The 21311-nt window shown below is 36.7% G+C and overlaps 1 protein-coding gene across 1 annotated transcript in view; it reads right to left on the bottom strand.

The window, feature by feature from the left end:
* REV3L (REV3 like, DNA directed polymerase zeta catalytic subunit) overlaps positions 1-21311 on the bottom strand; it is a 74197-nt gene that overhangs the window by 2051 nt on the left and 50835 nt on the right. The window contains exons 19-31 of the mRNA XM_081944625.1: positions 16326-16441; positions 15594-15712; positions 13233-13351; positions 12210-12351; positions 11467-11711; positions 10082-10190; positions 8843-9049; positions 6226-6335; positions 5626-5740; positions 4290-4427; positions 3885-4075; positions 2272-2518; positions 1413-1622 (exon numbers count right to left, since the gene is read on the bottom strand). Coding sequence (XP_081800751.1) covers positions 1413-1622; positions 2272-2518; positions 3885-4075; positions 4290-4427; positions 5626-5740; positions 6226-6335; positions 8843-9049; positions 10082-10190; positions 11467-11711; positions 12210-12351; positions 13233-13351; positions 15594-15712; positions 16326-16441 — 2068 coding nt within the window. The remainder of the gene's footprint in view (positions 1-1412; positions 1623-2271; positions 2519-3884; positions 4076-4289; positions 4428-5625; positions 5741-6225; positions 6336-8842; positions 9050-10081; positions 10191-11466; positions 11712-12209; positions 12352-13232; positions 13352-15593; positions 15713-16325; positions 16442-21311) is intronic.

Consider the following 21311-nt stretch of genomic DNA (forward strand, 5'->3'; position numbering starts at 1 on the left):
GAAGCTGGCTGGGAAAGGTTACAAATGGTGATCACATGATCCTCAGACAGACAGACAGTGCAACTGTGATAAATATATGACAGTTGCCAAGTGCCCCAGTGCCATGTGACTCTGGAGTTGCTGCAATGGTCATAAGTATGAAAATGAGTCATAAAGTCTTTTTTCCCCCCTGGGGTTGTAACTTTGGACAGTCTCTAAACAAATGGTTGTAGGTCGAAGACTACCTGGAATGTTTTCTTGGCAATAGTCGTCTGAGATTCTTTCTCTCTATCCAGGCTAATGTTGCAATGAGAGAGGGAATTGGGAAAAATGGAATGGAAAAAAATCTGCCACTGTTTTCCTTTGAAGTGACATATTATAACCTTACCAATCTGGACCTAATTATAGCATAACCAGGAGCAGTGTACAGACATCAACTAGGGTACATTCTGTATACTTTCATATTTAGTACAGAACAATATAGTTGAGAAAGATATATGCAAAACATATGTTTCTGAAAAATGTGATTTTTAGAAAGTATTCACTATGGTGTAAGTTGGGTACTTTGAAATTTGTATTAAAGAAAAATGCACATAATGATTATGGGTTTCTTTCCAGTTTTTTTTTTAAATCACAGGAAACTATATTTTAGTTAAAATTCTAAGCCTCCCACTTTTAGAGCAATTTTTTTTTAAAAAATCTGACAGAATGGAGTAAGGAATAGCATACAACATTCATATAGACCACATTTAGGCTGATCAGCACATCCTAGCTTCAGACTGAATTTAAAATGCCTCTTGCTTGTTTAAATGCTCTCTGGATAGAAATTAAGAGAAAAAAAAAAGCAGTCTCTGTAACAAAGTGCCATGAAGAGCACAATGATCTTTACACACTTTCTCATAATCCTATACAATTAGGGTCCTTGGGAGGGTGCGGTTTGACATGATCATAAAAATGCCATATTTTCGTATCCATCAGATATTGAGATACAATTACATAATGTTTTGAGTGACAACATAATTTTTACATGTTGACACTTTGTTATTATCACTGTTTACTGCAGCTATTATAGTACAAGTCAGAAGTCAGAAAAATGTGAAATATTTAAAAAAATCTTATCCCCCAAATTCTCTGATTAAAGGCACTAAACAAACTTCCTAGTCCTTCCACATAAAAAGTATACAAAAAGTATGTTATTTTTCTTCTTCTTACTCTTTTAAAAAATATATAAAATATTTTTAAGAGTTCTAGCCTCCCTACTACATGGATCTAGAAAACTGTCTAATAGTTACAATTAGCGTTAGTTTATCTGAGTATCTGCTCAATCTTTCAGAACACCTTTTGTGAAAATTCATAAATTATTTGTTTCAAGTAATGTGTCCCAGTTGCAAAAAGTTAAACAGACTATTATTCTCTACCAGTTTTATTCCCACCTTGGTTATTTGTTCATGTTTACGCTCCAACTCTCTGATTTCCTGATTTAGCATTACAATAACATGCTGCGGTTGGCTCCTACATTTATTGCAAATTCCATGCTGTGTCAATTCATCACACACAGGGCAATGTAGGGTGGTGAAATATTGGGAAATTGTTCCTTTTCGGCATTCTTGCTCAGTGTGAGACATTGTGGAGACTTTCTGGATCTATATGGCACATCAAAGGAAGTAAAATATATTTAGTAGGATACATATGTACAAAAGCTTTTCCTCCGTCAACATCACTTTATCTTCATTTATATTTTCCTCACTATGTCTTGTCATTCTACGTTCCTTAATACATATCAAGAACTGTTAGCAAAGGGCAACCAATTTATTTTATCTTTGAGAGTTTCACAGTTTTGAAGTTATGATTTGATTTAAGGGAGAGTCAATGGAATCTCCAAAGTGTTAAATTAAATTAAATCAAAGAGCCACAGGAATAATATTTCAAAAAATTATTGTGGTGGAAGCTTTGAGGATGGTGATGTTCTCTAAAAGGTCCATAATTTCTACTATTAACACAATGAAGCAGCTGCTGGAAATTTGAGGCTTCTTTAATACAGCTAGCGTTGAGTAATTCAATACTAGTTGTATTGAAAAAAATCTTTAAAAAATTCTCTGACATGTGAAGCAGTAAAAGAGGAAGTAACGAAGTTGAATAATTCAGCTGAAATCTTGCCATTCTTAAATATTAAATTCAATTTGAAACCCAGGTAATTTGATACATTTTTAAATTGGTATATTGTAAATATACCTCATTTTTTCACTTCCACTGTTACAATCATGCATTATATTTACTATTTTACTTACTCACCCTTGGTAATTCATTATACCAACTGAAAACATCTATGCCAATGAGACATAAGATCCTAGACAGGGGAGGAAGAATCTGCTTTGTTATATAGTAGGTTGCATTCAGCCTCAGATTTGGGTCTTGCAAAACATCAATGGGCCGTCTAACCAACTGAATAAGAGGCAATCCTGGCATGCCATAAACAATGACATACGGAACTCTTTCACCAACACGTGGTTCAGACCGTCGGTCATAAGCAAGCATCTTTCTGTGGGGAGAGACAACATTAGGTTTCAAAATCCATCTGCTGCATGTGGAAGTGACAGAAACCCCAAAATTCAAAGAGACTTTAATTTTATCTGAAAATTTAAATTTATTTCTTGCAGTTCCTTTACATCACTTCTACCAATTATTGCTACCGGTATGTAAAATGTAGAAAACGAAAGAACCATACTTTAAAACTAAGATAAGGAAACCAAGACAAGATAAAGCTATAAGAGCCACTCTGATCTTGGAGTTAATGCTCCTATCTAGAAATCAGGAGACTCTGAGTTGTAGTCCAACCTTAGGCATAAAAGCTGCCTGAGTGACTTTAGACCAGTCATTCTCTCTCCACCCAACCCACGTTGAAGGGTGGTTGTTGTGGGAAAAATAGGAGGCTGAAGGAGTATTCGGTATGTTCACCATTTTGAATTATTTATAAAAACACAACTAGTCCTCGACGTACGACAATTGAGCCCAAAATTTCTGTTGCTATGTGAGATAGTTATTGAGTTTTTACAACCTTTCTTGCCATGGTTGTTAAATGAATCACTGCAGTTGTTAAGTTAGTAACACGTTTGTTGAATGAATCTGGCTTCCCCATTGACCTCGCTTGTCAAAAGGTTACAAAAGGTGATCCCATGACCCCAGGGCACTGTAATTGTCATAAGTATAGGCTAATTGCCAAATGTCTGAATATTGATCACATGACCATGGAGATGTTGCAATGGTTGTTAAGTGTGAAAAATGGTAATAAGTCATTTTTTTCACAGCAACTGAATGATCACTAAATGAACTGTTATAAATTGAGGATTATCTGTAGTGAAGATCATTCATTCGAATTAAGACCTGGCTGATGGTAAAAATGTGAATCTACAAAAAAAACCTCTACTTTTTATATCTTAATAAAATGAAACCTTTTCATATTCCGGGATAATGTCCAAGTATTTCTTCCTAAAAGGTAAAGGTAAAAGTTCCCCACATATGTGCTAGTCCTTCCGAATTCTAGGGGACGGTGCTCATCTCCGTTTCAAAGCCAAGAACCAGCGCTGTCCGAAGATGTCTCCGTGGTCATGTGGCTGGCATGACTAAACACCGAAGGCGTATGGAATGCTGTTACCTTCCCACCAAAGGTGGTCCCTATTTTTCTTCTTGCATCTTTACATGCTTTCGAACTGCTAGGTTGGCAGAAGTTGGGATAAGTAACGGGAGCTCACTCTGTTACGCGGCACTAGGGATTCGAACTACCGAACTGCCAACCTTTCTGATCGACAAGCTCAGCATCTTAGTCACTGAGCCACCGCGTCCTTTAATATCAAATGGAAATTTAATATCAAATGGAATATTAACAACCTGTTACTTATTGTTACTACCTTGTGATCTCTAGAGCTGGAACACAAGCACCAGGTTTGTATGCAGAACTTCCTCGGTACTCCTTTGCAAAGATGAAGTCTTGCATGCTAGCCTTCCCTTCTAATAATTTCATGCACTGATTTTGCACGTATTGCTTGATATGACTTATATCACGTGTTTCAAATAGTAGCTTAATGGAACGCTCAAGTATCTGGAAAAGAAAAAGAAAGCATGTTTTCAGTTGTCCTTTCAAAATTCATTTAAAGATACTTGAAATGATGGTAGCATTTGGCAACATTACTGCACTTGCGTATCAAATGCTCTGGGCAATTTACAAGGAAGTCATCCCTCCTTTTACAATTGGTACTTTTGTCAACCAAAGAATGAACTCGCTAACAAAAATGCATACTTCATGTCTATTTTACCTTGGAAACAGCAGGACAAGCATCTCTTCTGACAGTTTCTATGCCTTTTGCATCAAATACTGGATCTTTCTGATCCAACGTTTCATACATATAACCAACATATCTCTTTTTGGTTTGCAATATACATGGCAAATAAACCTATAATAGGGAAACAAACGTTAGAAATTGCAAACTTGTATCAAAAATGCAAATGTTTCTAAAACTATATACCAGTGGTTCTCAACCTGTGGGTTGGGACCCCTTTGGGGGGGTCAAACGATCCTTTCACAGGGATCACCTAAGACCATCAGAAAACACTTATTTTCAATGGTCTTAGGAACCGAGACATCAATTTTATGGTTCGGGGTCACCACAACATGAGGACATGACTGTATTAAAGGGTCGTGGCATTGGGAAGGTTGAGAACCACTGCTATATACCCTTCATAAAAAAGCTTAGATGTAATCTTCCAACAAAGTATTTAATTTAGACTCTGAGTGACATAGTCCATATGTGACAGGCTTAGAATTCTATTTGCAAAATTAGTTGCTGTAGTACCTGGAAGACTGCCCTTTTGCCATGCTACTGGGCTGGGTTAGGCCTGGCTTTTCATAGTCTGAAAGAGCTTCCTGGTGTGTGTCACAGCTCTGGAGCTAAGGAAAACACCACAGTGCTCTACTGCACCAGAAAGTCCCTTTGTGCTGTGCGAAGCCCAACTCCAGCCTCAGTTGCCCTTGCCACCCTGCCCTGAAGAGACTTTTGTCCTCCAGGACTCTGTTGCTCAGGCTAACCTTTGCCATCTACTTGCTCCCACAATACATGCCCATTCTGACCCTTCACAAGATCTTACAAAGAAACTGCCACACGCAACCTTGAAAAGAAGAGTTTCATGAGGTCAGCTGCTGCCTTACGAAGGATGAAGTTAAGCATGTTTAGGTCAGCTGGGCAGCAGAGGCCATGGAATGCAGGAAGCCAAAAGGTTATAGATGGAAGGGGAGATAGACTGGTGGGGGGAGTTGAAGCATCCTTCCAGTCATAACTGAGGGCAGGCTACAAAGTGCCTGACTTCTGGTCACATGGCTATGGGGACGCTTCAATGGCCATAACTTCAGGCACCAATTTAAGGCCTATCAAATGATCACTGAATGAATGATTGTTAAGTCAAGGTCTACTTGTAAAAGTCAATGGTGAAATACCTATTTCATATGCTCTGAACATGTGAAACACTCCTACTTTAGTCTAATAAATATAAGCACAATGAAATTGTTATAAAATTAAAATACTTTGAAATGTTACATGAGGACATGAATAGTAAAACTATCTTGAGTGCAAAAATACCCTTTCAACCTTGTCTTACCTTTTCAAACTTTAATTTGACTGGTTTGGGATTGGTAGCTGTTACCGCTTCAGCAATTTCTTGACCAATTTTAAATGACTGTTCCTTGGTAGCTCCCTTCAGTAGTACAAACATGCTAAAACAAGAGAATTAGCTTTTAATTTTCCACATAAGCAGCACAGCAAGAGTTTATAACATGGCAAAAAGCATACGGGAACTTTTGCACAAATTACAGTCCTCGATATCCAGACTGTTTCTGCTTACTTTAGTCCTTTAGTTCTAATTTTGCCTTTTCCTGGAGAAGAAATTCTGCCAACTTTCTATTCTACTGTTTGAACTAAATTCTTATACAGATTCAAAAGTTCTTATATCATATGGTGTCAAATTTTTAAACTCTCAATTTCCAAACGTTCGGGGTGCTCAAATGTTGTGACACGCCTTGGAGATTGTAAAGATATTTTGCTTACTTTAATATAATTTAGATGTGCTTGGTAAGTAAGTACATAAATATCATAACTTTTTAACATTGTTTGTTTCATATGAATCTGTCTGATGTGATCTGATTAAAAGAACAAAAAACAACTAAACACAATACTAGCTGGCAAACCTCTTCTTAATTACCTGTCTGTGTCCCCATATACAACCCGTGCTCCCCATTTCTTTGTATCATTCACTAATTTTATTGCACGTTCCAAGGTCTCTCTGGCTTTGTGCACAATACTATCAGCAATCTGGAGATTAAAAAGACATATTACAAAAATCTTAGAATATTTTCTTTCACCTAATCATGCATTTTTCATTCATTTATAATACTCTTACTACTGTTTATAAAATTATATGAATTGTTTTACACATCCTGTAAAATCTTTATAGTAGAGTAAAAAATAAAGATGGATGATTAAACAAATCTGTTAACATATATACAAATTAGCTTTCTGATCATTACATTCAAAACGCATTAGCAAAATATACATACTTATTCCTTGGAGCCAGAAATGACACAGATAAGAGAACCTTTCTCTTAGTTCCATCAATTGGCACTCCTTGGATCTAAGGGTTTAATAGTGCTGCCCAAATAGTTTTAATTGCTCTTTTGAGGACAAAGTGAAAAATTCTCTCTTCTATGGCAAATTTACCCAGAGGGTGACAATAACAATTTCATAACACCTCTCCTGCAGATCTCAATGGCTGGAAAGGTTTATAACAGTTTAGATGTCTCGTAACAATTTCTAATTTACTTAAAAGAATTATAAAATACAGAGTTAGAAGGGACCACTGTTGCTCAAGCAGGAGATCCTATATCAGTAATGGCGAACCTTTTTGGCACCGAGTGCCAAAAAGGTTGCGCGGAAATGTCGTGTACGTGCATTCATCAGGGCTCCGCTCCAAAAAGGCTAACTTCCAGGTTCTAGCATGCACCCAACAATCAGCTGGCCGATATGCATGTGCAGGCTAGTTTTTGGCACTGCCACATGCGTGAAGGGATCACGCTCCAGAAAAGCTGAATGTCCGGGTTCTGGTGTGCATGCGCACCCGAAAATCAGCTGACCAGCACACATGGTTTTTGGCACTGCTGTCCGTGCAAAGGACAGTTAATCGTCACGCGTGCACGCTCACCAGACACCTGGAAGACAAACAGGCAAGGCTGCACATGCCGGACAACATGGCTTCGCGTGCCACTTTAGGCATGCGTGCCAGAGGTTCGCCATGATGGCTCTATATAGTATACCTTTCTAGTCGAATGGCTGTACTATCTCTTCTTAAAAATCTCCAGTGTTAGAGTTTTGAAGGCAAGTAGTTCCACTGATTGTTCTAACTTCCAGGAACTTTCTCCTTAGTTCTAGATTGTTTCTCTCAATTAGTTTCTATCGTTTCTTGTTCTGCCTTCAGTTGCTTTGGCTAATAGGTTGACACCCACTCTTCTTTGTGGTAGCCCTTAGATATTGGAACACTGCTATCATGTCACCCCTAGTCCTTCTTTTCATTGAACTAGACATACCCAATTCCTGCAACTGTTCTAATGTTTTAGCTTCCAATTACCTGATCATTTTTGTTGCTCTTCTCTGCACTCTTTTTAGAGTTTTGATATTTTTATATCATGATGACCAAAACTAGATGCGATATTCCAAGTGTGCTCTTACCAAGGTCTGTGGTAGTAGCACTTCATCTGATCTTGATTCTATCCCTCTGTTAATGCAGCTTAGGAATGAATTGGCTTTTATGGCAGCTGCAGCACAGTGCTGGTTCATATTTAAATGACTGTCTACTAGGACTTTAAGGTCCCTCACAATTGCTACTATTGAGTCAGATACCACCTATTCTATACCCATGGTTTTGTGTAGTTTGTGCAGAGAAGAGGAACATAAGATAAGGGGTCTGGAGATTAAACTATATGATGAATGGTTGTGGGTATTAGGCATGTCTAGTCTAATGAAGAGAAGGACTTGAGTGACATGACAGCAGTTTTTCTATATTTCAGGGGCTGTCAGGTAGAAGAGTGGGGTCAACCTATTCCACAACCTAGAATTAAGCAAAGATTTTCTGAAGTTGTGGATGCTCCATCACTGGAGGTTTTCAAAAAGAGATTGGATAACCATTTGTTTGAATGGTATAGAGCTGTGATGGCAAACCTATGGCATGCGTGCCACAGGTGGCACGCGGAGCAATTTCTCAGGGCACACGAGGCTTGCCCTGTCAAGGAAAATGCACATCAAAAATGGGGGAGGGGAAAAAAAGAAAGCTCTGGTCGTGCACACGTGTGCTGTGGTCATGCACATAGTATTATGGGTATGACACGCCCACGCACGACCCCCCTGCGCTCCCCCTGCTTTTGGCACGCAAGCCAAAAAAGGTTCGCCATCACTGATATAGAGACTCCTGCATGAACAAAGGCTAAAAGACCATCAACCCACTTACAGTCCTGTTATTCTGTGTTCTAGATGTTCTCACAATTAGCTGAACTAAATCAGCAATTCCTGTATTACAGTTAGTAAACCAAGCCTTTGCAACTCCTTATGACTGCCTGGACAAGTCCCTGTAATTTGCTTAGCAGGGTTTTCTGAAAGTTTTTGCCTTTTGCGTAGGATCACTCTCTTCCTAGGGCTGAGAGTGATTGACTCAAGGTCACCTTTTGATTTCATGCAGAAGTAGATCTGATAGGTTTCCAGTGCCTTAAGCACTATATAAAAATGAGCCTCCATTATTGTTAACAAGTTAATATATTCTTTCAATTACTTACTTCACTACATGGCATCCTTCCAGAAAAATTAGCAGCAGTATAACCAAAAGTGACGTTTGCTATAAGTTTAAGGCCAAGCTGACGTGCATCAAGCATTCGAGTGATCGTTTTGTCAAGTTTGTAAGCTTTCATTGATTGCTTCACCATTATTCTAGTCTTTAAAATTTCTTCCAGCATTCTTGGCAGTACACCCTTTCTTACAGAAGGCTGTTGCAAAACAAAAGCAATAATTGAAAGGTTGATAGTAATAGCACTATTAATCCTCATGTCTTTTTCTTAATGATATGTTGAGGCAAACTGTTCCCAAATGTCTCTAATACTTTAATTGACACCCTTCATGGTTTCCACTCAACTTTTCCATTTATTTATACATACACTGGAACTCAGCTTGTCTCCATCCTCTTTCTTTAGGATAGTTTAGGACCACTTGTGAGTAGGGTAGCTATTGAAATGATGTGTTATTTTCATTTCCTTTTTTGGGGTAAGGATATGTTACTTGCAATTCTGCAGCAATATGGGTGAATAAGCTAATATCTGAGTATTATATTTTCCTTTTTTGTGAAATGAGTAATTAATTGTGCCCTTGGGGCTGAATTTTGTGGTTGGCATTTGGAAGTTCAAATACAATGTCCACTTTCTACTCAATTTCTTATCTGGTCAATTTGCCTTTTGCGAATATGATAGCCTCATATGACATCCCTTAAGCAGTCCTTTCATTTCACTATAACTCTCCTCTGCCTGTTACTTTTCTTAGAGGAAGAAGATTAACATGGTTAATAACAGGAAAGGGATCCAACAAAGTCAAAGCAGGAGAATGTTATGTTATTTCTTTTTCAATTCTATATCCAATTTCTGGTTAAAACTGAGTTTCTTACTTTAATTTTTTAAAAAAAATTCTATGAATCAGTAAGAATCAGAATCAGAGAGAAGATTCTCTCTTGTTTTTCTTCCTAAGGGGTGACAACGGCTGAATCTCTTCTTTGGGTGTCACATCATTCTGAAGCCAAGCACACTTGGGTGTCCCCATAGATAATGCTGCTCCTCACACTTTTGAATGCTGAAAGGACTAATTTTTTAAGTTCAATACTGTTTATCAATACCTACTATTTTCCTTAAAATTCTATAATTTATTCCCCATAGCTATTAGAGTATGAAACTGAATTTATTTACAATTAAAGACAAAATATAAACAAAAACTCACTTTTATAAACACATTATTTGCTAAATAAAATAAAGTACCTTAACAAAAGCTATTCCACTGGGTGAGATTGTGATATCGTGTCGAAGCTGGTATAGTAGATCAGGAGACACTCTCAGAGATGTGCATCCAAATTTAAATTCATCATTTCTAAAAATAAGTAAGAATAAATTGTTCTAAACAGTCCATCTTTTCAGTCCCTCTCATGATCCAGCTTTTCCTGCTTGCAACCTCTATACTCATTCACTCACTTCTTTGCCTACTATTCTCCTTATCTATCTTATAATCTTTTTTGTCTAGTTTCAGTTAAGTATAAATACATTTTTGCTTCTCTTTTCAATTGAGCAAAAACACCAAACTTCTTACCACAGGCTAAAACAACAACCTCAGTAATAACACTACAAAATAAAATCAACAGATAAAAGCTGTACTATTAATTACAAGTTTAGGGGGGGGGGAGGATGCTTTTAATCTATCAGCAACAGAACAGACTGTTGTACTCATACATTTCTCTAGAGAAAAATACCAGTTTCTATTCTGTTGCTGAAATCTCTTCACTTGTTTCACTTATTTCTCTCAATAAATTCAGATTACTAATCTTTTTTTAGATCAAAATAAAAATACTTCGTAATCTTCTTTATTCATGTAATAATTGTGATTCATTGTCAGCAGTTATGTAGGGTACCCTTTTAGGCTATTTATATGAATCATGTCATAAATTAATACAATTAGCAAAATATGATATATTTGAATCTGCAGTCACGTTTTTTTCTTTATTTCTTTTTGCGTAAGCAAATGCCGTCTCCAGATTGCCAATTATATCAATTAATTATATTGCATTTTAAAACTTGCATATATAGAGGCTTATCACAATTGGGACTGGAATCTTGATCAGTAAAGCAGCCATTAATTGAGATGCCCATGCGAGCAACACAATCCCAGCACTTCCAGTTGTTAAGGAGACAGACCAAGAGAGCTGCCTGCTGGGAGGACATCTTAACTCCATATGGAGCTGAGATTTGCTCCGCACTGTGATCAGCAGCTCTTTGATAGGTGAGAGCTCTTAGCCAAGAGCCGAGATTCCCTCACAGCAGGCAGCCCTTCAACAGTGACTCACTCTATGTATGTGTGTGTGAGTGTGAGAGAGAGAGGGGGGGGGGGAGACATTTTGTGACTGGTCTTAACTGCTTTGCAGGCCAAAAAGCACCCTTTCTGAACTCATTGTAAATTTGAACACTTGTTAAACAACTACTTGATAAGCAAGGACTACCTGTATTATCTGTCTATAGGCAAGTCAGTGCCTTAAAAGAGAAATTTTAAGTATCCTAAAATCCTATAGGTTCGTATGCAACCTGAAAAAGAGTGCTAATCATTTATTCTATTAGTAGTACAACCATGCACAGAGATTTAGATGATTAATACTTACTTCCCCAAGTTTTCAATATGTCCCAAGCAAGTGGAAAAGCAGTAATTGTATGCTATCACTATGGATGGGTATAGAGACTGAAAATCTAGCACAAGGACAGTATTACTGTAGAAACGAGATTCTGGCTCCATTATTAAAGGAATGCATTGAGGGGCTCTCATTTGAGCTCGCTGTTGAATGCCAGGTGTCACAGCAATGTAATTCATTGGTTTGGCAATTCGTAGCATCATTGATTCCACACGATACTAAATAAAACAAAAGCTCAGTAATTAGCAATCCAACCTAGAAATTGAATGCATGTTTATCAATGTTATGACTAACAAAAGTCCAACAACTCAGTTTATTCATGAATATTCATAATTAAAGCTACAATGTGGAGATCCCAGCATCAATGGCTGGTATAAGACATTAATCAGGAAACCAAAGCTGCATCCCATATTATTTTTCAAAGGAACACCTATCTATTCAACAACACAATTCTGAGACCAATGGAAAGTGCCAGAGATAAGACAACAGAAAATATAATCTATCCTAGAACTAATTCAGGAACCAAAGGTATTTGTGGCTAGTTATCTCTCTTTTCAAAGAGGAAGGATAGACCTGAACCAAAATAAATGATTGGCTAAAGCAATCTACAGCTTGTCTGTAACATAAAGTAATTATTTATGTTTACTATAATTCTCCACAAATTAAAAAGGATATGTTCATTTTTAAACAATTAAATCAAGGCAATTAAAAGTTACCTGTGATCCTCTTGTCAACACATGCAAGAACTGAATTCCAAACAGCCTTGCCATTTCACTTGTTCTGCCAATCAAATCCACTTGTTCTAATAGCTGTATATTCCCACGAACACGACTAATATAATAATCTACGATTTTCCACCTTTAAAATAAAAGCATTAATATGTAAAACATTCAAAACTAAATCAGAAGAGTATTTTTTAAAAAATGCCAAGAATTTGATATGTATTATCAGATCAATGCTGTTGTAAGCATTGACCTGATACAGAATACAAATTGTCCTGTGAAGCTATGAGACAATGTAAAATAATTGCAAGTTGAATAGATTAATTTTATTTGCTTACAATAGCATTGCCCTGATAATTCATATCATGTAATTTTCATGCATTTCAGCCAATTCCATGGGAATTGTATTTTAAATATAAAAGTAGAGTGGCTTATCAAGCATACTGTATTCTTAATTAGTTGTATAGCCAATGTATTTTTTAGATAGCATGACATCTTTCTATTCAGTGAACAGACTTATAACAGAGCTAAAACACTATGAAAAAAAACAGCAGGAAGCCTCATATTTTCAACAAACTGAAACAGCCCACTTTTTACTTTTTTAAAAAAACCTGAGACTTGTTATTAATTGAATCTAATAAATTCAAGTTATTTGTTAATATAGAACACCATTATTCTACCAGTCATACAATATCTTTCCTAAACAAATCACAATTAAATATTGTTCAAGGTCCAGAATGACATTCCAAGCAGCAATTAATCTAGAATGCAAGTATAACCTTCTGTTCTCCTTTTCACACCCCCAAAAGAGAAAAAGATCAGGGGGAGACTGCAAGCAACTTGATCTACTACAAAATGTGCCTGATAAAATCAGGAAAATGAATTTGGAGGTCTGATCTATAATGCTGACCTGTTGATTTACAACTTCAGATTGGAACTTACAATTATAATTTCTCTTTTTTAACATATAATTGCATTTAGTACCAGGCAATTAAAATGCTCATTACAGACAATTACCGATAGATGTCTGCCTTGTTGTCAAACCAATCAGACAGAACTCGAGAAGTGAAGAGTGGGAAACGCTGATGAAGTATATGAAAGCTCACATTTTCAAATGTATAGTTGGTCAAAGCCACCTAAAAAATAGAAAATTTGGATGGTTATATTTTTCTATATTTTATATCCAGAACATGGAATGCAATTACACAGAAATAGGTTGAAAACTGACCCAACGTTTAATAGTTTCATTTTACAAAGAATGTGGTATAGAACAGGCAAGGATTCAGATTTCAAACACTAAATACTGACCAAAACCTCAGAACGTATGCCAGGAAAACGTTGGAGGAAGTTAAGAGCAAACCCTTTACGCCACAGAGACATACTTTGGGCTCTCACAGTGATCTTGAGCTTTGATAGGCTTTGCATCACTAAGATAATCAGAAATGCAGCTAAAAATACTTCCCATCTCAACCAAACTAATATATTATTACTGCATTCTAATGAGCATTGCAAAGAAACCTAAATGGGAGAAAAATCAGCAAAAAATGTGCTTCAAGAAAAATAGGCTCTATATTATATCTATCTCTGGTTATTTCTATCTTAGTTCACACAAAGGACTTGTCCTTCTATGAAGCCAATCTGGGCAGTCATCAGCTTTGGATACCTCAGCTGTAGTCAGATATTAAGGCAACATTACAATTTAAAAAATATCCCTGATCCAGTATTTCTCACTAGCATAATTGCACCTCCTCCACTCAAGAAGCAGGGACCATTTGCTTTTCCTCAAAGAATATGGAAAAACTACCTTTTACATGAATGATAGTTACTACCTAATCATTACAAAGCGCAGAAAATCAATTCTAAGCACAGAAAAACAAATTAGACTATAAAACTAACTACCATATTTTTCGGAGTATAAGATGCACCTTTTCCCCTCAAAAGAGGCTGAAAATCTGGGTGCATCTTATACACTGAATATAGCATTTTTTCCCTCGTGAAACCCTGCCCCTTCACCAAAATGGCCATGCAGAGCCTGTAGAAGGCTTTCAGAGAGCTCCTGGGAGCTGGGGAATGCAGAAATGAGTGAAAAACGGTCCGTTTCTTGCTCAATTTTGCCCCCCCCCCGCCCCAGGAGTACTCTATAAGCCTCCTAAAGGCTATGCATGCATTTTTTGACAAGAAATGGGTCTGCTTTTGCAAAAAATGGGCTATTTTTTGCTTGTTTTGGGGGGGGGCACCCCCCAGGAACACTTTGCAAGCCCTCTAAAGACTATTCATGCCTTTTTGGAAAAAAATAGGCCTATTTTCGCAAGAAATGGGCCGTTTTTGGGAGGTTTGCAAAGTACAAAAATTTGCCTCTTCAAAATCTTGGTGCGTCTTACACTCCGGTGTGTCTTATACTCCAAAAAATACGGTACAGCTTGATTCTAAAGTAAAAATATTTAGAAACCGGTGGTTACCCATAGAACACTGCTAGGGAATTCTGGGAGTTTATATTCAATGGAACAGAATATCTATAGTTCCGGATTGAACAGTTGGGAGACCTTACTGCTGAGCTTGGAAGCTTGCTTGAAGACATTTCATTATCCAACTGACATCATCAATGCAAGTGAGTGTGTGATTTGCTGCCTATTTATATGTAGTACTTGCTCTGCCACTTTGGTGGGGAAGTGGTTTTCTCATTTGTGATTCCTTGATTTGACTAGTTTTCTACATGATTGTGGAGTCCTTTGTGCTCTCTGAAGTTGGTGGTTTTCTTGCAGGCTGCGTGATTGTTCCTGCTTACCCTTATGCAGGCTGCTGGAGGGATGTGTAGCTTTTCTTAGGTTTTTTATTGTCTATTTTGTATAATGTGTTCTATGCATCTATTGACGACCAATTCATCCTTCAACAACTTCTTTGAAGAAATTATTATACTCAAATTATACTCACACTTCAGACAAATGAGGCTGGAGAAGAATGACTTACATTAGAGGAGTATGACTTAGACTAACACTACACAGACAAGTTTAATTAATATATTTCAAGCGAAATAACACTAAGTAAGCATCTGGTCTTTAAACAGAATACCGCCAAAAGATTAACCAGGATATACTACTGTATTATCCAGCAATAGGTATTTAGTACTATTTTGCTCTATCCAACCTTTGCTATTTCCTCCTTTCCTCCACAATGCAATAACACAAACCAGGCAGATTCTCTCTATGGTATTCTGGTAAAGAAAACTCCATAAGCATATTTCTACCATTCTAAAAACAAGATGAGTAATTTATTTCAGAATAAGCCCGTTGGAAATATTATTTTATAATAATTTGAATTTATATACACCTAATAATCCTATTGCCCTTTTCCTAGTTTAATAATTTTGCCAGATGTTACCTCATGTCTCATAATTCTCCAGATATTTAATATAACTCTTCCAACAATGTTTATTTCACTCATTGTATCTGCTCCATATTCATCTAGATCTGAAGCAAATCTGTTCTCTTTCTTATCGTCTAGAATAAAAAATGAAAAAAAAATTAATGACAAATACTAAATGTGCAAGTATCAGAACAAATCATTCATGCTTAAATCTAAGTTTATTATAATGGTAGTAAACCATCCTGACAAGTTCTATGCTGTATCACAACTTAAGAATACAAACACAATTCTCATTTTTTTCCCTTGCACTACTGAGCCAGGAGAAGAAAACATAACACTTTAAGAAACAGACCTGCAGGTCTGAATTTATGTCATATATACCTTTGGCTTCACAGGTAATAAAAACCTGATATCCCTCTGTGGCAATTATACTTCATATCTGCTGGCAAACATCAGGTTGCAAAGTAAGTATGGAGTAACAAGGTGACCTTAATTTACTCACATTAGATTCATATGCTGCTTATTTTGATAGCTGCATGTCCTATTTCTGTCCCTTACCAGAAATAAGGTTAGAAATACAAGCAGAATATGGATACAGCTACTTAACACCATAAATTTAGTAAGTCAAATTTCTCTATGAAACTGATGAATTAACAGCTTGCTAGAAGGACAGAATGCACTCAGCTAATGGTCATTTCAAAAAATGGGACAGAAGACTCATAACTAACACATGGTTCACAAACACACCTGGAACACGAGAGATCATCTGACATAAATCAACATCCAGAGCAGCAGCTCTCTGTAAGAGGTATCCCCAAGAATGCATTTGGACTTCATAGCCTAACATAATATCTGGATCATACCTAAAAAGAGAAAGATATGTCTTCATATAACCAATTATTTAATTTAAATTTATTCATTAAAGCTGAAAATGTCACTAAATTAAATATAGTTGTTTGGTGAAGTTTAATTTCCTATGAGGTACTGTGTGGAAAGGGGTACACAAATTTAATTTTAAGTACTGTCTACAGATAGTCCTCAACTTATGACCACAATTGAGCCCAAAATTTCTGCTGCTAAGTGAAACAGCTATTAAGTGAATTTTGCCCCATTTTATGACTTTTCTTGCCACAGTTGTTGAGTGAATCACTATAGTTGTTGAGTTAGTAACATAGTTAAGTGAATCTGGCTTTCCCTTGAATTTGCTTGTTAGAATGTTGCAAAAGGTGATCACATGACACCAGGACACTGCAACCATCATAAATATGAATCAGATATCTAGTGCCTGAATTTTGAATGTTGTGTCACCACAACGGGGACACTGCAATGATCATATGAAAAACGGTCATAAGTCACTTTTTAAAGGGCCGTTATAACTTTGAATGGTCATTAAATGAACTGTCGTAAATCAAGAACTACCTGTATTGTCATTATTTGTCAAATAACTGGATTGGGACTCAAGTGAAGATGACAAAATAATTTGGAACCTGGAGTTTTTGAATTCTAAGAAATGCCTGACTAAAGGCATTATGAAAGGCACCCTTTTTTTAACAAAATGGATTGAATTTAGAGTTAAAAGGAAAAAAGTACACAGCGTTATCACTTAATTCATTAATTTCATAGATTCCAATATCTGGTCTAAAAAAATCTGTTTTATTACTCAAGATGTATGTTTTTTCAGCATGTTTTTTCAAAAATTTATTATGAGTTTTTATTCAGAGAAACCAGTTTTATAGGATCAAAAACATTAAATATCTTATTTTAGGTTATGCTATAAAATAGAGTAATTTTTATGGCTACTAAACTTCATTTTAATGTGCTAGTATTCCACAAATTAGTTTCCACAGAAACTGAGTAATCAAAGGTAAATTTATTTCCATTTCACAATTGGAAAAGTGAAGCTAACAGTTATTTGCAATCATTATTTTCTTTAAAAAAATGTTCAGTAAACATTTGATGTGCTTTTCTTTACATTGATAGATCACTATATTGTTTAACTTGTTTTGTACCTTTCCCCTAAAAATAAAAAAGGCCAAGTAGCTTTGTGCTAGTATTTGAAATATGCCAATATAGATTGTTAGCCATGGCAAACTAAATGTATATAACATTTTGGTTTCTAATGAATAAAAAGACAGTCTGAAAGATTTAATTCTCATAAATAATGTATTCAGATGAATGCTGATAAGATTCCTAATGGTCAGTTCAAATAAAATGAAATTTTCTATCAATACTGAGCATGCCTAGAAATCTGCAATGTTCCATTCAGATAGAAAAAATTGTCGATCCACAAGGTAGATGATTATTATAATGCTAATTAGTTACCAATTAAAAATAATCAAGAATCCATTTAACAGAAACATTGGCTGAAAAATATATATACATATATCGAAAACTATTTTGCTTACCCTTGCCTTGTGAAGAAAATGATGAATATTTATATTCAGAATAATAATTTCATTCTTATCAAGGCATTAATTCTGTGCCTGAATTGTAGCATATCAAAGCTTCTGCTGGGGGATTCATACATAAATGAATGCTTCTCCTTACAAAATATTTTCTCTATATGGGAAATTAGACTTTAAAAAATTGACTAGCTCAGTAGGACTACACTATGTGCACTATGTAACATAAAGCAGAGTGTCAAGGATTTGTTTAGTCCAAGTTTTTGAAGGCCTTTTTGTACACAAAAATTAGGATAAATGAATTCAGAGGGTCATTTTTGTAAAAAGAAATAAAAAAGTATCCCTTGATGCTGGAAATTATAGCAGCTTTTATAAAGTATTTTTCTGTGTGTCTTTAGTTACATCTCTTTTGTGTGGAGGTCTCTTTGGTATGTAGAAATGGAGACCTTAATGTAATTGATACAATACAGCTCTCTGGTTCAGAAATCTATCTAGCTGATACACTGAAATAATAGGTGTACTTTGAATAAATAGCAATAATTGGGTGCGTATGCTCAGTAATCTTGTAAACATTTCAGTTACTTAAATTCTAGTTTTGTAACCACAAAAAGAAAATGTGTGTGTGTGTGTGTGTGTGTATAACAATATAAAACAATATGAACTCTTTATCAGCTTTTCTTCAATGTAGTCATAAAAATAGAAGATGATGTCTTCCACAGTTAAAAGTATGGCATCTATTACTGCCCTAATGTTTATGATAGATATTACTAATTGGATAGATAATATTTCTGACCACATTTCCAAATTCAAATCCAGTATTTTCAATAAAATAAAGTTTATAGCATGCACTTTCTTCCAGAAGTTCAAGGCAGTCTACATAAATTATCTCTTACAATTTTTCCCACTGATCTCATATCATCCCATGAGCTTTCATGGTTTAGAGTAGAGTTGAATCTGGTATTCCTTGGTGCCAATCAACCTTTCAATAAATATACTAGACCAGTGATGGCTAATTTTTTTCTAAAAGCATGCCAAAATTGTGCATGTGTGCCCCACCCACCTGTGCATGTGTGCGCCTCCCACGCATGAGCACATGACCCCCCATGGGGGGGGATTTTCACCCTCCCCAGGCTCGGGAGGCTTTCCTGAAGCCTGGGTAAGGGGAAAAAGGCCTCCCCGGCCTTCCAGAAGTGAGAACAGATTGTTTCCAAATTTCCAGTTGGCCCCTTGGGCCAATTTCTCACTCTCTGGAGCCTGGGGAGGGAAAAAATAGGTTTAATGTAAGTTTGGAAATGATCCGTTTCCGCCTTCTGGAGGGCCTCCGGGAGGCCATTTTCACCCTCCCCAGGCTTCAGGAAAGCCTCCGGAGCCTAGGGAGGGTGAAAAACTGCCTAACAGGAAGTTCAGGCCTGTTGATCCTATTTTTCACCCTCTTTAGACTCCGAAGGCTTACTTGAAACCGGGGGAGGGTGAAAATGGCCTCCCCCGGCCCTCCGGAAGACCGAACATCAGCTGGCGCACTGGAGCTAAGGGCTCCACATGCCACATAGGTTTGCCATCATGGTACTAGACTGTTTCTCCAATTATGCTGTAGCAAATCATGTAAAAGATTCCTAACTGGCATGTTGGTGACCCATAGTCTAAATGGGTAAATAGGACTGAGTAAATATGACTGAGATATATAAGTAAATAAACGGTTAAAGTAAAAAAGTTTTACTTATTTGATTTGCAAACTTTGCCAAAATTTCACTAAGACACAGATCAGAAGTTTATATGAAATTTAAATTATGTCATACAGATTTGTCCAACTTTATTACTTGAAAATCTTATCTGTATTAATGTGATGATAGATTCACTGAATTATTTCAATATCCTTATAAGACAAGCAAAGTTCTCATTAAATTTAAATAGAATTTAAAATTAAGATATGTAACTTGTTTGATTACAGAAATGCTACATGTTTATTGCTAATGTTATTTCACATTAAAAAGGTCACTACTGAAGTAATAGGAATAGTTACAGCTATTAGCTTTTTAAATTCCATTTTCAGTTCTACTTGATACAGAATTCACAGAAACTGAGTTTACAAACTAAAAACCTTCATGGAGAAAGCCACTGCAGTTTAACTAAATAACTTAACTAAATGGACTCAAAATATCTATACACCAATGCACAGAGTATGAGGAATAAACAGGGTGAACTAGAAATTCAAGTAAATGAGAGCAGATATGATATTGTTGCCATTACAGAAACTTGGTGGGATGAAACTCACAATTAGAACATACAGCTAGAAGGATTTAAATTATTTAATAATAATAATAATAATAATAATAATAATAATAATAATAATAATAATAATAATAATAATAATAATAATAATAATAATAATAATAATAATAATAATAATATATTTATTTCTTAGCCGCACCCTCTCCCGAAGGACTCGGGGCGGCGTACAACGAAACATTCGAAATAAATATGTAAACAAAACAAACATATAACAAAGGTACACTAAAACATACATACATACATAAGGAGGAGATCGATTGATAAAAACAATTAAAATACTGTATTTAAAACCCCTAGAAATTAAATATAATTAAAATACCCAGTTAAAAACCCATCAGGAGCGATATGGTTAAATCAAAGTTGAGCCAGGCCAGCTGCTTGGAAAAGGTGGGTCTTAAGCTTAATACGGAAGGAGCGGAGGTCAGAGGTATTCCTAATATCCGGAGGGAGGTCATTCCACAGGGCTGGGCCCGCCACAGAGAAGGCTCTACTCCTAGGCGCCGCCCCACGACATTGTCTAGCGGACGGCACCTGGAGGAGCCCCTCTCTGTGCGAGCGAATTGGTCGCAGGGATGTATGGGGCAGAATACGATCCCGCAAGTAACTAGGTCCTAAGCCATGGAGCGCTTTAAAGATAGTTATCAAAACCTTGAAACGCACCCGATAGACCACAGGAAGCCAGTGCAGCTCGCGCAGGAGCGGTGTCACGTGGGAGTACCTAGTACTCCCCATAATTACCCGCGCGGCTGCGTTCTGGACCAACTGCAGCCTCCGGGTGCATTTCAAGGGAAGCCCCATGTAGAGAGCGTTACAGTAGTCCAAGCGAGACGTCACCAGCGCATGAGTGACTGTGCGCAAGGCATCCCGGTCCAGTAGGGGGCGCAATTGGCGCACCAGGCGAACCTGGTGGAACGCCCCCCTTGCCACGGCTGTCACATGGTCATCCATGGACAGCCGGGCATCTAGGAGGACGCCCAAATTGCGCGCCCGCTCCAAATAAAAGAGGAGGTGGAGTTGCACTATATATAAGAACTAACTATAT

The sequence above is a fragment of the Natrix helvetica genome (assembly GCF_964273705.1).
Source record: "Natrix helvetica genome assembly, chromosome: 2".
NCBI classification, from domain to species: domain Eukaryota; kingdom Metazoa; phylum Chordata; class Lepidosauria; order Squamata; family Natricidae; genus Natrix; species Natrix helvetica.